Source organism: Typopeltis vanoorti, chromosome 8 (genome assembly GCF_054136105.1).
Source record: "Typopeltis vanoorti isolate ZY-2024b chromosome 8, IOZ_Tvanoo_1.0, whole genome shotgun sequence".
NCBI classification, from domain to species: Eukaryota; Metazoa; Arthropoda; class Arachnida; order Uropygi; family Thelyphonidae; genus Typopeltis; species Typopeltis vanoorti.
The window spans coordinates 63910692-63928614 of NC_143556.1; the positions used below are offsets into that span (position 1 = coordinate 63910692).

Below are 17923 nucleotides of genomic sequence, written 5' to 3' on the forward strand. Positions count from 1 at the left end.
ACATATTGTTTATCCAACTTTGTTTGCTCCAGGGTGACTCCAATTCTATTTCCTTTTTACACATTCGTATTCCACTTGTCTCTCTCTTTATCTTGGAAATTAGTTTTTCTCTCTTTATCTTGGACTTTAGCTTGGAAATTAGTCCACACTCAATTCATTTCTAAGGATAATAAATCTTTACCATCAAGCTATTGCCAATTTTTCTTTCTTCAATTCTCTCTTTCTCTTTAAAGTAATTGAAGATCCATCAAATTAACTCCTAGTTGAGACCAAGCAAGAGAGGTAACTTGCTTGGTAAGAGTAGCAGAAGTGCAGTATGAGCAGCAGTTAGCTAATGAGACCAAAAAAAAAAATCCTGTGGAGTTCTTTCGATCTGTGGTCAGCAGAAAGAAGAATGATTTATGGAAGGATGGTACTGGTTGGAAAGAATGGTAGAATAATAATCACTGAGGAGAATATAGTAGAGATAATAAATGAGTAATTCATAAAGGCATTTCACCTCATGAAAGTAACATCATGCAGAACTTGAGAGCAGTTGGGGGGGGGGAACCACTGATGGTCAGTGAGCAGAACATACAAGGGCATTCTGAAGACATGTCTGACATGTCTTCTTATATATATCATAAAAGAAAAAGAACAAATTATTACAATTTGATTAAACATGGGGGTTAAAGGGTTTTAAGATATGTTCTTTCTTGTGGTTGTGTTAATATCATTTTTGTTCTAGGTGTTTATCAGAACTTTTCAGCTCCTCCCCCTTCATATATGAGGAATTGATTAAACTTGGTGTCATTACAAATGCACAACTTGAATGTCTTGAGGGAATGTTTCAGGAAGTTAACAACAGCTTTAACTTACCTCTTAGATTGGCCTAAGTTCCAAAGGAATGGATAGAGAGCAGAATTGTTCCACTTCAAAAGACTAAGACTTCGAATTACAGCCCAATCTGTTTATCTGGAGTTGTGGTAAATGTGTTAGAGACTAGTTCAGATAAGGATTCAGAATTGGGTTGACAACAGCAGCATTCTCTTTGATGGACAGCATGGGTTTGCTAAAGAAAAATTGTGTTTAGTAATCTACTTACTATTAACAAGGCAACAGGAGCAATGCACAAATTGCTCCTGTTGCCTTGATGGTGCATACATGATGGTATATTTAAATATAACTAAAACCTTTGATAGATTGTCACATGACAGGCTGGTAAGTAAAGTGGAGAAGATGGGATTGGTTAGTGGATTGTACCAGATTGGAGATTGGCTGTCTGATAGCTATCTAGTTGTGTATGGGGAGCAATATCCCAGAAGAGGAAAGTCACTACTGGTGTGTGTGTGTACCCTAGAGGTCTTCTTTGGTGCCAGTGTTGTTTAATTTGTATATAAATGATATTGGGAATGGCTTGAACGATGATATACAATTGTTTGCAGATGATGAAAAATTACGGGGTGTAGAATGGATGCTGTAACCTTGTAAGTGAACCTGAATAGACTTCTGGAATGGGAGAATAAATGGGACTACTAGTTCAACATAGCAGAGTAAGGTTTTAAAGTTTGGGAAGCATAGATGTTTCCCAAATGGATGTGAATGTATAAGTTTGGTGGGGATGTCTTAGAGAAGGCAAAAGAAATGAGAGATTTAGGGTTGTTGGTGGAAAAGGACCTAAAATTTTGGGGACATTTTGCTAAAATTATGAGGACATCACAGTGCATTATGGTGATGATGCAAAAAAACAGTGACATGCAGGAGTAAAGATGCTATGATTCCATTGTATAAGGCTTTGATCAGACTGCATATGAATTACTGTGCACAGATTTGGTCACTAGGTTTTCAAAAGCATGAAGAGATGTTGGAAAGGGTTCAGAGACAGTGGAATGTTGAGTTATGAAGACAGAATTTGGGAATGCAAATTGCAGTCTAGTGGATATTATTGGAAGGGTTAAGGGGACGTGGTAAGAGGTTATTACCCAATTAATGTGGATCAGATTTTTCAAAGAATGACAGGAGGAGATCAAGAAGTCATCCCTGGAAGCGGTATAAGGAGGATGTGAGCAGATGGGTAAGGAGTAGGTTTTTTTTGCATGGAGAGTTGTAGGTGTTCGGAATGCAATGCATGGAAGTGTAGTAGGTATGGAGACAATGAATGCATTCCAGTCATGGTATGATGAGCTGTTTATGTGATGGAAAACTTCCCGTGATGGGTTGTTTACTCCCTAGCGTTCTGATAATAAATATAATATGAACAATTGTGTAAAGATGGGGTTAAAATGCATTAGTCAACTCTTACCGTAGTGAATTTTAATAGAATAAATAGCATTAATGCTATAGGGCTTCAGTTGGGATCTTTTTTTGTGTGTGTGTATAAATGAGTGAAATTGCCTTGGGGAGAATTGATTGTGATGTGAGAGAATTGACTAACAGTCAATTCTCCCAAAAATAGTCCAAACTAATTATTTCTGACTGCCATTAAAAATGGATTTTTTTTTCTTTCTTGTTTTTAACAGAGAGTAAAGCGACCAGAACTAGGTGAAGTGGTAATTTTAGATGCTGATAATAATAAAGTGGAAACTCCTTTTAATGATGTAGATATCCTTCCTTCAGAAATAGTAAGTTTTTTTTTACAAACTATCTTTGAATAACTATATATATATATATATATATATAGTTGTGTGATTTAACTAATTATATCACTATGTGTGTGTGTGGTTATATACATTTTAAGTATTTTAAATGACTAAATTCCCACTAACAGTATTAGTGGGAAGCATTAAATTGCTAGTGCTGATCAATTTTAACCTTTTTTTGGAAAGGGGGGGATTTCATGTTGAAAATTAATGAAAAGTAATTAAGTTTATTTTATATATTTTTTTCCTTCATTAAATTTACTTAAGTGTAATTAGGATTCATATAACCATGTGAACCTTGTATAACGCAAGGTTCCACAGAAATGGCACATCATATAAATCGCGTTATGCGAGACTCAGATCACATAGAAAAAGTAGGGTTATGTTCAAAAAAAAAGAAATCGTTTCTTTTCTTTTTTTTTTAATTATATAAACAACAATGACATCCAATAAAAAAATATTTTTATTTAATTCAGGTTCATGTAAGTTAAGAAAACATATAAACTATGAAACAGAATACATAGTATAAACTTATAAAAATACAAATTGTACGTAAACTTCATTGCCCATAATGCATAAATGTTTTAGGCAAAATAAAATGAAGTGCATAATTTAATTGTCATCACTGTCTTCAAAACGAAGATTTGCTGGATGTTCTTATTTATGAGTGGCTGGATGGCGTTCATCACTTGAAATCTCTTGGACATCATTTGTATAATTCTCATTGCATACTTCAGCTGGTTTGGTTATCAAGAAGTCAGTAATAAGTCTTTACATGCCACTATGCTGCAATTTTTTATTAAGTTCATAATATGGAGCTAAACAAATATCCAATTGTCTTGAGAATTATTCTGGAATGCTCCATTGAGGGATCATTATCTGTAAAATAACTTCCTAACTTTCTTGCCAAGTCCAATCCTCCTGCTAATTTCTTTAAACTGAATTCTTTAACGGATTCATCACAATCAGAATCTTCAGTAGAACTTTCCCCGTCATTTGGTTTGATGTCATCTATTAATTGTACCAGTTCCTCCTAATTTAAATATATTTCCCCATCAATTAATTCACTAATTTCATTTTTTCAAAATCCCTCTAAGTGGCCATTGCTATAAAAGATAAAATTTTTACATCAAAAAGCATTACATATTGTATGTAACTCGCCAGAAAATAAAGTGCTTAGCTTGAGATTAACACACTAATGATTTTTAATGCACTTTCCTGGCAGAAAACGAAAACAGCTTTCAACAGTAAACACTTTATACTGTAAACAATTGACATACATGCATCAATTGTTTACTGTATAAAGGGTATTTCCCCTAATATAAATTCGCTACTTATAAACTGCATGCATGATATGGTAGGTGCAAATTTAACAAAGATAAAATTTGATTTTTAAGTCATGCAGTGAAAAATATATGAAAAGATAAAGGGTTACTACAATCTGTTGACCATGTTTTTATCAAAACTGCAATGTATAAGTACCGCGTTGAACAAGGGCTACTACAATTTGTAGACCGCGTTATGTCAAATCCGCATTGTATAAGTACCGCATTATATGAGGGTTACCTGTATATGATTGAGTCAATTGTGCCCATTTGTTCATGCAGTACTTGGACGGGCAATCGGGATAGGAAACAAGTAACTAGGAAAAGCCAAAATGTTAAAATATTAGGAACAGTTATATATTATTTATTATTATTAAGAGAGAGAGAATTTCAGGGAAGCCATACCTGTTCTTGAATTCATTCACGTTACTTGCACACACACAACATCCAATGGCAATCCGTTCCAATCATACACTGCTCTATGAGAAAAAAATCTAGCCTTCACCCCCTCTTGACAGCATTCATTCCCAACTTCCAAGAATGCCCTTGCATCACCCACCATAAAATGAAAAATTCCATCTACTGAAATTCTGTTTAATTCTTTCAGAAATTTGTAAGTCTCAATCATATCACTGTCCCCCACTCTCTCTCCTGTTTGCTAGTGTCTGCAGTCTACAAATTCTCAACCTGTCTTCATATTCAGTATTCCACAATCCTGATATCATTTTTGACACTCTCCTTTGCGCACTCTCCACTATATCAGAATCCCCACAGAAACCAGGAGACCAGACCTGCACACAATAGTCCAAGTTAGGTCTTATCAAGGCCTTGTATAGAGGCAAAATGGCATCTTTATCTTTACATGTGAATGTCTGTTTCAGCATTGCAATTATCTTTTGGACATTTGATTACTTCTGATACATTTGTAATGTAATTTGGACCTTTCGCTTGAATATTTTAAGATTTTGTGCCTGTGTGTGTGTGTGTATGTACACACACACACATGTAACCTTTTAAGGAATGCAGAGAACCAACCAGGGCTTCTGACCTAACATCCAATCCTCACATTTTCATGGTACACCCTGTTTAGGTATCTACTTGGCTACTGAACAAATAAGGATAGGCTTAGGCTGGCATTTTGGGATTTAGCTGACCAAATTGTATTCTTATTGGCTTAAACCACAATATAAAAATGATGGTACAATGACAGAATTTCATGTTGGCTGGGGCATTGCCAGGTTTAAACAAGGCCCCTGTTGTTTTCATCAGGGAACCAGGGCAAACAGTCAGCTACTGGAACAAATCCCAGAATACGTCCCAACTCAACATCAACAGAGTTCAAGATTGGTACTATCAATATAAGAAGCATCAATAGAAAAGAAATGGAATTAGAAGAAGAATTCGATAAGTACCAGATCAACATAATAGGCGTACTGAAACAAAGAAGATAAAAACAGGTGAGGTCTTTCTAAGTAATAGATACAAAATGTTATATTCAAGCAATAACAATCAGGAGAAAAGAATAAGCAGCCATGGTATTCAACACTAAATATGAGAATAACCTTCTTGAATGGAAGGCAATATCAAGTAGAGTGATGTGGGCAAATATCAGAATGTGCAACTAGACAATGAGATTTATTTGTTCTTGTGCTTGATTCTACCAAATAAGAAATGGAGGAATTTTTTGAGGTGTTAGAGAGGGCACCAGACTTAACAATTTTATTGTTCCTGGTAAGATTTATGGAAGTATGCTTGAGAAACAGCTAAGAACAATTGTGGAAGGGAAGCTTGGTGATTCAGACCAAATAGAGGTGGACAGGATCCGATTTTCACTTTAAGACAAATAGTTGAGAAATCTTGGGAATATAACAAGGATTTGTATTTTAAATTTTTGTTGATCTTGGAAAGGCATATGACAAGGTGCTTTTCAAAATGCTAGTTATGTGGTGCAAATGGGACATTATATTGAGCAATACATAGTCTCTATTTAAGCTGTAAGTCAGCAGTTAGAATTGAAAGAGGTACAGGAAGATGATTTGATGTTAAATCAGGATTAAAACAAGGATGCACATCTTCACTGTTATTCATTATCTATATTGTTTCTTTTATCATTTAAATAAGAATTCAGTAAAATAATCTTTTCAACACGTGTGTTTTGTGTTCCTAAATTCATAAATATGAATGCTGATCACCATGTAACCTTAAAAGAAAGAGTCATCATAATCCATGGAGATGTGACCCACAAGCAGTGCAGCCTCTATGGTAAACTAAAGATGCATAGTTCCATGTTAATTAATCAACTGGCCTTTTTAAGTTATTATTTTATTATTAATCAGTAAAATAATCTTTTCAACACATGTGTTTTGTGTCCCTAAATTCATAAATATGAATGCATTATCTATATTGGATCATATTATGAAGGAAACTGGTATTAAATCTGATATCAAGATTGGCAGTGTTAATCTTAGCTCTTTACTTTATGCAGGTGGGTTATACTTTGAATAAATTCAGTACAAGTCTGCAAGAGTCCCTGTCTAAATTGACTCCATTAATCTGTTGTAATAAATTTGGTATGAAAATCAGCTATAAAAAGACAAAGACAGTGAAAATAGGTAGAAACATTGAAAACATCAACTGTATCCTGAATGGTGAACTTATAGAACGAGTAAAGCATTTGCTGTTTAGGCAAAATATCTTGCCACTTTCTTGATATTTATTTTCTATGCTCTTGCCAAAGTTCTCCCATGACTTTTGTTTAGCTAGTTTTACACAGTGTTTAGCTTTCTTACATTTGTCTCTGTATTCTCTAAGAGCACAAGCTGACTTATTTACCAGGAACTTTTGATATGCTTAACCTTATTTTTTATTCAACATTAGAGGATATGTATTAGCTCTTTTGTTCCATCATAATTTTTGAATTGTTTCTACCAGTGGTGGAAGTCCTGGTAGAAACAATTCATCAGTTTGTTAGCGCTTCATGTACAAGTTTTTTGTTCTCCAAAGATGCTGGTTTGAAATCTGGCAAAATAGTTACACCTTAATTAATCTTGTATATTTTGTTTTCTTATGGTATTGTGGTGCCCACTCTCTTTGGTGAAGAAAAGCTTCAGAAAATTTATTTATTTGATGGTAGCACAGGGGAAAGGCAAGGGTCAATCATTGAACAGTGCATTTGTCAAAGGTCATGAGGGCTAGATTTTTCACTTGGTGCAGTGATGGCTGAGTGGAATGGGTTTGGGGTATCATCGTCAATAAATTAGTTTAAATGAATATTGTTACCATTGTGTCTTATCTCCTGTACAAGCCATACTCTATGAATTGCCTGAATAATAATAGTAGTTAAGCATATATTATCCACTTCAATTATCTTTGTACATTTCATTTCTCTTGGTTTCCTCATTTAATAATTTTGGAAGTAATGTATAGGCATCCAGAACATCCTTATCTTCAGTTTCAAATAGCCTTCATGATGTTCAGTTTTTAGTATGATAGTAGAATCCAGAACATTTTACCACCTTTATGATATTTATGTTTTATATTCTTCCTATTCTCAAAATCTTCCTATTACTTTAATTAGATACTTTTACTCATAACTTAGCTTTCCTCTATTTTATATGTATTCTTTAAGCATATGCAGATTTGCTAATCATAGAACTATCTGTATGATTACTTCTGTTATGATTATATAGCTGACAAAAATTTTTAACTTTCATCATTTTTATTTCATTATGTTACATTAATTTGTATTTGATAAACCTACTGTTTATTTCTTTTAAATTTAAATAATGTTTAAAAAATGCAGGTTTCCATGTTAAAGCGTAGTTTTAAAAATCCAAACATGGTACTTGGAGATGGTGTTGCTCGAGCATTTATGAGGGCACTAGTTCGATTAATTGGAGGATATCGAGAAGCACTGAAGGTTACACCCGGAGAAAAAATTAGTTTTCAGTCAAAAGAATTTGTTCAAACTCGTCCTTCCTCCTTTCAGCCTTTTTTAGAAAAAATGCTTCATTTGCAGATATTCCAACAAGTAAGTATTTCCGGATTGTTTATTGTTATTTAAGTATATTTTATCTGGATTCTATACTTGTATATAGAATCTGGATAAAAATACAAAAAAAAAAAAAGTTATTTTTTTTTAAAATTAATTTAAAACATAATTATAACAAAATGCAGTGATTAAATATTTCCTTTTTAATAAGCTGTAGGCCCACCTCTGAACCACTATCATAGTCTATGCAGCACACTTTTTATGCACTTTGATAATTTCATGGGAAATGAATATCCAATTTTCATGCTGGGCTGTCTTGATTTCTGCCAATGGTACTGTCTTCAAGGGAACATTTTCTTCTCACATGTCATTTGTTTCATACCACTAGTGTTCAGTCAGGTTTAGATCAGGACTCTAAGCTGGCATTAATAGTAGCATAAAAATAAAACCACTGGATCAGTTTTGTACTGTGCTTCAACAGAAGATGTATTTTTGCTCATAATGTTTGCTGAAATTGCCACCTCTAGATTCTCCCACCAAGGATTGATTTGGACAAAAAATAAAAAAATAAAATTCCTTCCTGATGCCGAATCAAAATTAATTTTAAAGCCGCATTTGGGGGGAGTGGCATGTTTTAGTATATAGGATAAAGTTATATTATAAAGATCCTTTCTGTTGGCCATGTGGCCTGCACATGGCCAACACAACTTTTGAGACTAATTAGCCTAAAAAAAAAGCCAGGAGGATCTAAAGACATATCGAATTCATGCATTAATATTATGAATAATATTGAAAATATTTTGAATAAATGGTCAAGAGTGAATGTATATGGAAATATTTAGAATATATGCACTATTAGCACATACTATTGTTGACAATGAAGCAGAGAAATTCCAAAACCAAAATTAATATTTTTTGTGTGGAGGATTTTTAGATGCATTGAATAAGAAAATGCTGAAGAAAAGTGTGGAGTTGTATTATTTCAGTGAAGTTTTTTCATCACTGAAGTTTTCAGTGATGTTGTGATAGCTGTGATATTAGAATCAGAGTTGTTTTTGAAAATAATGGGGACATTTATTTTATTTTTAGTATATTATAAGTTTTTGGAGTGTTTGCTAATTTATTTGTAAGTCCTTTTATTCATCATCATCATCAAATTCCTGCCATGTACCCTCAAGGGGTGTACAGGATATGACAGTACTACATGAAAAACTTACATCATTACTAACTTCCTATCTACAATTTTCCTCCAAATCAGTCTGTTACTTGTCAAGACTCCAACATTATCAGATCTTATATTTCTATCGTCTAAGGCACTTTGTACCGTATCAATCCACCTATATCTTGGTCTTCCTCTGGGTCGTTTTCCTGCCAACCTGGCAGAGAACACTTGTTTTGCTAATCTTTCCTCTCCCATTCTATTTAAATGACCTTACCACCTGAGATTAGCTCTGATAACGCATTCCTGGATGCTGACAATGTCAAGTTCTTTCCTAATATCCTCATTTTTTATATGATATTGCCATCGATGCCATCTGTTCATGCCTTGAATCTTTCTCAGGACTCTCATATCTGCGGTCTCTAGTCTTTGGTCAAGTGTTTTACTTCTGACCCAGCTCTCAGATCCATAAGTTAAAACTGGTTTGAACACTGTCTTGTATACAGCTAATTTAGTGTTCCGACTAATCTCTATTACTCCATATGAATTTATTCAATTGACTTCCCACCATACCAGCTTTGCTGATTCTGTTGTCTATTTCTATATTTAATTTACCATCTTCAGTAAAAATCGTGCCTAAGTTGCTGAAATGTTTTACTTGTTCCACAGGTTCTCCATTCACAACACAGTTGACATTTTCAATGATTCTCCCTATTTTCATTGTCTTTGTCTTTTTATTGCTGACCTTCATACCATATCTATTACAACAGCTATTCAATTTAGTCAGAGAATCTTGCAGACTTGTAGCGGATTTATTTAGAAGTATAACATCATCCGCATAAAGCAAAGAGCTGACATTAACATCTCCAATTTTGTTATCAGGTTTAATACCACTTTCCTTCATAATGTGATCCACATAGATAATGAATAACAGAGGGGATAATGTACATCCTTGTCTCACACCAGATTTAACATTAAACCATCTTCCTGTACTTCCTTCAATTCTAACTGCTGACTTACAACTCAAATAAAGACTAAGTATTGCTTGATATAATACCTCATTGACACCATATAACTGCAGCGTATTGAATAGCTTCTCTCTTGGCACCTTGTCATATGCCTTTTCCAAATCGACAAAACTTAAATACAGATCTTTGTTATATTCCCAGGCTTTCTCGACTATTTGTCGTAAAGTGAAGAGCTGATCCTGACAGCCTCTATTTGGCCTGAATCCAGCTTGTTCTTCACCAAGCTTTTCTTCCACAATTCTTCTCAACCGTTTCTCAAGTATACTTGCATAGATCTTGCCAGGAACACTCAGTATGAAATACTGAGTAATTACCTCTGTAATACCTCTGTAATTCTCACATTCAGTTTTATTTCCCTTTTTATATGTGGGTACTATGAGAGCTCTACTCCGATCATCGGGAATTCGTCCCTCTGTCCAGGCTTTCTGAACTATGCAGTGCAGCCACTGTAAGACTTTTATACCACCATACTTCAGCATTTCTGGTCGAATATCATCTACTCCTGCTGCCTTTCCACATTTCAAGCCTTTGATGGCTTTTTCTACTTCAAGTATGGATATGTATTCCTGACTGCATGCCTGGTCAGTGTTTTTTTATCACTGTGCTGTCATCACTGCTTGTTTCATTTAGTAGTTTTTCAAAGTAATTACTCCATACTTCACGGATATCTTTTTCTCCTGTTTTCATGTCACCTTTATCATCTCTAACTCCTTTTACAGCACTCTTTCCTCCATTCCTAAGCTTCTTCAACAACTTCCAGAATATTTTGCCACCTTCTTGATATTTATTTTCTATATTCTTGCCAAAGTCCTCCCATGACTTTTGTTTAGCTAGTTTTACACACTGTTTAGCTTTCTTACATTTGTCTCTGTATTCTGTAAGAGTAAAAGCTGATTTATTTGCCAGGAACTTTTGATATGCTTTCTTCTTTTCTTTCACTGCCTCTTTAACTTCCTGTGTCCACCAGGGAGTTCTGATTTTTTTATCCTTGCACACAACCTCACCACATGCCTCTCTGGCAGAATCAATCAATGTTTTCTTCGGAGTTTGCCACTGAATCTCCAAGGCTTGATTCCTGTTCTCAAACTCTTTCATTTTCTTTTCGATAATCTTTCTGTATTTTAGTCTACAGTTCACATCTGAGTGCTGCTCAACTTTTATTCGCTTTAAAACTTTCTTACATGTTATTCTTTTCAATATGAAATTCAATTTTATCCTGCTCAAGACTAAATAGTGATCACTTCCAATTTCAAATCCTCTGTACACTCTGGTGTCCTGCACCAGGGAGAAAATATCACTATCAACAATAACATAGTCAATGAGACTTTTCTTATTCCTAGCCTCTTCTCTCCATGTGAATTTGTGCACATTTTTATGTTGGAACATGGTGTTAGTAATAACCAGTCCATGTCCTGAGCAGAAATCCAACAGATATTTGCCATTATTATTTGCTTTGCTCTTTTCACCAAATTTTTCCCAAATATTTTTGTATGTTTCGCAATCATTTCCTACTCTGCTATTTAGATCTCCAACAAGGACCAACTTTTCCTTTTTCATTGTGTCAGTTGCTTTTTCTAAAGCATCAAAAAATTCCTCCACTTCTACCTTAGTAGAACCTTCTGTGGGACCATAGGCACAAATAAGTCTCATTGTCCAGTTCCCCATTCTCATATTTGCCCACAAGACTCTACTTGAGACTGACTGCCATTCAAGAAGATTAGCCTCGTATTTTGTGTTGAATACTATGGCTACTCCTTCTTTTCCTTGATTGTCATTGCCTGAATATAACATTTTATATTTATTGCTCAGAAAGATCTCACCAGTTTTGGTCTTTTTTGTTTCAGTCACCCCTATTATGTCGATCTGGTACTTATCTAATTCCTCAGCTAGCTCCATTTCTTTGCCATTCAGGCTTCTTACGTTGATAGTACCGCTCTTTAACTCTGGTGATGTTGAGTTGGGGTTTGTTTTCAGATTTGTTCTAGTAGCTGACTTTTCGCTGTTCGCCCTGGTCCCCTGGCGAAAACAACGGGGGCCTTGTTTAACAAGGCGACGCCCCAGCCAGCATGAAATTTTGTCATGTTGTACCATCATTTTTTATTTTCGTTTAACCAATAAGAATACAGTTTGGTCGGCTAAATCCCAAATTGCCAGCCTATCCTCGTTCGTTCAGTATCAAAGTAGATACCCAACAGGGTGCACCACGAGAAGGTGAGGATTGGACATTAGGTCAGAAGCCCTGGTCGGTTCTCCGCATTCCTTTAAAGGCTATGTGGAGGTCTCCTGCAATTTTTGTTTGTGGAGTTTGCATGACATGTGCTAGTTGCAAAAGGTCCTTTACTGGATAAAATGTGAAATAGAATAGTTGGAGAAGCACCTGGCTGAAAGCAAAAGAAGGGCGAATTGCAAGGGCAGAGAGAAAGTGAGTGAGTGAAAGAGATGATTATTTTGCAAGATTAAAAAAAAAGAGTTGCATATAAGTAAATAAAAAGCGTGAGAGAGTAAAGATTGTGAGTCTACTGCTATGTTATGCTAGAGGTGAGTTTGAAAAGAGTCATGATTGCAGATAGGTCATTGCAGGATGGTGTAGACTTACACATGGCAGATGGTTTGTGTTTGGATGGTTTGAGTTTGGTGTCATAAAATAGAGAGTTTGGAAGTGTGGTGTTAGGGAACTAGAGTATTTGGGAAGATGCAGAAGCATGAGGACAAGTATCCTAGAGATGGGCAAGTGGAGAATGAATACATCATACTGAATGCTGCTTCTCTGATTCTGAAATCGAGTGGGATCTTCAACAGAAGGCATGAGAAAGTTTGCAGAACAAGGATGGGGTGGGATACTGCATTTTATGTATACTGCTGCCAGAAGCATTTAGAATAAATTAGAAGAATTTTTGGTTAATTCAACTTGGTCAAAAGTTTGTCGTTAGTGAAACTTGGTTGAAGGATGATGATGAGGGAACACAATGGAGAGAGGGGGGGGGGTTGCTAATGACAGCAGAAAAGCCAAAAAAAGAGTGAGAGTGCATCAGGATGCAGAAGGCAGTTCATTTAAAGCTGTGTTATCGTATGGAGTAGAGGAAATAAGAGAAAATATAGGGTGATCAAAATTAAAGTATTCCTGTTAAAGATCTTGTGGAGTGCCACCCAGTGATCCAAATACATTTTGTGTCATGCAGAAGCAATATCTGAGAAATAAAAAAAAATAGTCCCAAAATTCACCACCAGGGATGCTGTGTGATCTAGTAGTAATATTTCTAGATGTAGTATTATTTCTGTGTGTGTATTCAAAGTGAATAACACATTGTTATTCACTTCCATTATGCATTCATGGGCTGTACTGTTCAATGTGCTGTCCTTCCCAATATGCCACAAACTGCATCCTTTGCACAGTGTGTTCAATGGCAGAATGCAGCTGGTTGGGACTGGTGTTGCACATGTGCTGCATTATGCTCTCTCTTTCAGCTCAGGCAAGTTATTGGGATGATTCCGATAAACCCTGTCTTTGAGAAATCTCCAGATCCAGAAATCACAGGATTAGATCAGGTGAATGAAGCAGCCTTACAGTGGAAAACACATGACTGATCACTCTGACTTTCTGTAAAATGTTCTCAAAGAACCTCCTGTAGTCAGTCAATGTGTGGAGGGGACCCCATCCTGCATGAAAATGACTGAATCCATGTACAACTGCTGCTGTAGCTTTGCACAACAAAATTGTTTATCATATCATGATACCTCTCAGCAGTAACTGAGCAGGTCACATGACTCGACTAGCAAATGTCATCAAAAAAAAGAATGGTCTAGTGATAAATGAAGCTATAAACCTGCACCAGACAGTAACCTTGAGTGAATTCAAGGAATTTGTTGGATTGCAGGCAGGTTTTGCATAGCTCATACCCATCAGTTGTGGGTATTCACAGCTCCATTCAGTTGAAAGTGAGCCTCATCTCTCCACAATATCATCCATAACCACACAACGTCCAACTCCACTCGAGCAAGAAATTTTAAAGCGAATGTCAGTCGACTTCTGAAATCCTGCAAGCATAGCTGTGTCTGGGTGATCTTGAATGAGTAGAAATGCACAATATTCCATAGCATTTATTTTCCTGACAAGTGTGTAAGGCACATCGATGTGTCTTGACTAGCACTAGCACTGCAGGAAACATGTTGTTATTCATGGCCTGCTCCAGAATGGCTGTAGCAACTTTATTCACTTGTTTCAAAATGATTAGTTTGCAACCTCTGCCAGATCTAACTCCCAACAGTCCCCTTCTTCAAAACAACTTTCAATTGTTGCAGAGCACATGGAGATAGTGAGCCTCATCACCATTTCTTCAGGTGACAAAATTTTTGGAGTGAAGCAACAGCTGCAATTGTTTTGGTAGTACAGCTTCATGAGCAAAGCACATTGGGATAAGGTTAGTGCCATCACTGTGGATGGTATTAACAACCAGAATGAAGTAAAAAAATCTCAAATCCATCTTTTTAAACCCTCTTGGTACATGCCGAGTTGCGTGATATGCACATTCCAGGCATTTGGTGTTTACGGTGTCCCTGGTGATGAATTATGGAACTACTTTTGTTTTCCTCGGATATCACTTACGCGTGATGCATAATGTATTCCTGCAAAGTTTTGCACCATTTGGAATGGTGCTCCACAAGGCTTTAAGCAGGGATGCTTTAATTTTGATCACATTATATATAGTTGGTTGCTGCTGTGTGCCAGAAAATTTAAGGGAGAATGTGGATGCTATGCATCAGGAAATTAGAACAGTGAGTTCAGGACGAATAATTATTATGGTGGAATGATCACAAGGAGGGAAAAAAATGGAATTCATACAGCTACTAAGGGATAATTACCTAAAGTAATATATATTGGAGGGGATTTGTGGTTCTAGAGTGCTAGATCTGGTGGCAGCATCAAAGAGCCTGACGATAATCAAGAGCCACATTGTTGCCAATTGGGGAGCGTTATTGTGGGGTTTATGACCTGGGAGATTGCCAGACATTCAAAATTTTTAGTTAAGAAGGAATGTGTGCAAAACTACAAAGTAAGTGATTATAACAAAAGCAGCTTGGGTAGTGCATGGATAATGGTAAGGGAGTGTTTGAAGAAAGCATTGTCAGACCATATACCCAGAGTCAAGAGGATAAATCAGGTAGGAGTTAGATGGAGGAGCAATATCATTAAGCAGAAGTGGAGAAAAAGTTGTGGAGGTTATATGAAGAGAAAGGTGATCTGTATGGTAAGGAAGTTGAAAGCTGATTACGAACAGAAAATAGCCAGTGAGACCAAAGGAAATCCAGAGTTCTTTCACTGTGTGGCAAGTAAAAGGAAGAATGATTTTGGAAGGATGAATGATGAGAGCTGATGGTAGGGAGATAATAGAATCAAACAAAATAGTTGAACTACTGAGTGAATCATTTTGAGGGGTTGTATACTTTCTATGTGGAGATACTGCCAGATGTGACATCGAATTGATGTGAGAATAGAGGTAGAAGATATTACAGAACCTTAATGCAAATATGTTCATGTAGTTAGATGTTATATCAGATCGTGTATTATGAGAATGTGCAAATGAATTAGCAGCTTCTCTGACCAAGCTGTTAAACCTAATTATTAAGCTTCAGTTCTAGGAGGGGGGGGGCACCTACAGAATGGTTTTGTTGCATAAAAGAGGGCTCCAAGACAGAAGTAGCATTATAAGACATTTTATAAGCTAGTCAGTACCTCAGATGTGGTGGTTAAGGTATTGCAGAAGTTAGTGAAAGGCAGAATTCAGGATTGGGTGAACAGAAATATGGTACTCTGTACAAGACAGCACGCTGTTTTGTGAGATCTTGCTTTAGTAATTTGCTCACTTTTTTTATAATGAAGTGATGCTTAAGTTGGATAAGAGAAATGGCCACAGTGATACTGCTGGACTTTGTGATAGCATTTGATAAGATATCATGAAATTCTGCTATATAAATTGGAGCAAATGGGAATGGATGTGAAGCTAGTGATTTGGATAAGAGTATGGCTGAGTGTCGGACATCAAAGAATAGTTTTCTAATATGTATCTTCAAGGGATTGTTCAGGATATTATGATATAACATGAAGAGTTTACATCATTACCAAATTCCTATTGTCAGTTGTGATGATTCAGATGTGAATGCTTTTAAGAAAATGGAGAAGAGGAACTTGCTTTACAGATAATTTCTCAGGAAATCATTATTCCTAAAAACTTCATTTAGTCCATTTTTTCAAAAGAAAACAACATGGTTCAATACAAAATAGGTTTTCAGGAAATAAAGTTTTAAATTGTCATTGCTTCTAAGAGTTTTTAATTTAATTTAGTTTGATCTTTTAAACTGTGTGAAATGGATACAAAAAATATCTAAAATGAAATTTATTAAGAAGCCAAGTTTTTAATTTAAAGGGAAAAAGTTTTAACTATGCAGTCATAATGAGATGTGATAAATTTATGTATTATTAAAATGGTGATAGTGACCTAGCACCATAATAAAAAAAAGCTTTACATTTTACTTAAGTATTTGAAAATTGGAGCAGAATTTTTCTTAAACTACAAATGCCAAAATAGAAATATTTTGTTTTGAAATTAATGTAAAAAAAGTGTTTATATATTATTAATTTTAAAAATGTAAAATATTTAACTATTAAATATTTGACATTATCATTCAACTTTCCAACATGTAATTTTACTAGTTAATCTTTTAGAGATATTTTAAAAAAAAATCTATACATAATTTTAATGTAAAAATTATGTAAGACATACTTTTTAATTATTTATGATTTTGAAAGACGATAAGTGAATTTATTTTATGCAGTTCATTGAAGGTCGTTTGGAAATGTTGAATGCTGGCATAGGTTTTAATGATGAATTTGAATTTGAAGTGAATACATATGAGGATAAAGCTAGCAGTCGATTAAGAACTCAGTATGAAGGATGGCTTTTAAATATGAAGGTAAGTGCACATCATCTTTAAATTTTAATTTCATCTATTTTGTGTGTGCAGACACCCACAGTGTGGGTGTCTGCACACACATTTCCCCCAGTTATCTGGTATTAATTTTAAAAGAAATATTCATATCTTTTAAAATGAATACCAGATAACCTGGGGAGGGGAGAAAGAGAGCTCTGTATAGTTTCTAAGGAATGCATATAACTTACTGCTCTCTTGACCAATGTCTGTTCCCCACATTCAAGTGAGAGTTACACTACACATTGGATCATTAGAAAAAGCAGCTAAATAAAGAGAAACTTGTTCAGGCTGGAGACTTGAACCAGTTGGAAATAATTTCCACCTAGGAAAACAGAATGTTTGAAAAATTTTGAAATAAATCAGGCCTAATGGTCATTGTATATCTTCTGTATTTCTACTCAAAACATAAATAGTCATTAATACCCTGTTCTTAAAAATGTACTTGAATTCACATTGAGAAAGCACACTGTAAACAAGGAAAAATCTTACTTATTTCATTATTCCCTAATGTCAACATGTCATGCATACTTGGTACACTTCCTCATGGTTGTTTGAGTTTTAAATCAATGTCAATCAGCTTAATTGATACAGTTCACCTGAAAGGCTTCCAACTGTTTGAACATTTTCCGTTATTTTCCATCACCTGTGACATAGTAAAGATTATTGGACACATATATTCACAAGAATCAAAAACAAACACTTTTATTATTGCAAATATATTAGCTAGAAATTAACAGGCCATCATCAGTGCATCAACATAATCACAAAGTGAAGCTGAAACAAAGAACGTTAATCCTGTATACAGAGCTGAGCCA

General features: G+C 35.2%; 1 protein-coding gene across 2 annotated transcripts in view; it reads left to right on the top strand.

The window, feature by feature from the left end:
• LOC150104054 (DENN domain-containing protein 1B-like) overlaps window positions 1-17923 on the top strand; it is a 251038-nt gene that overhangs the window by 154485 nt on the left and 78630 nt on the right. For both annotated transcript variants that reach the window (XM_090396720.1, XM_090396721.1), the window contains 3 exons: window positions 2499-2600; window positions 7746-7973; window positions 16953-17090. In XM_090396720.1, coding sequence (XP_090252846.1) covers window positions 2499-2600; window positions 7746-7973; window positions 16953-17090 — 468 coding nt within the window. The remainder of the gene's footprint in view (window positions 1-2498; window positions 2601-7745; window positions 7974-16952; window positions 17091-17923) is intronic.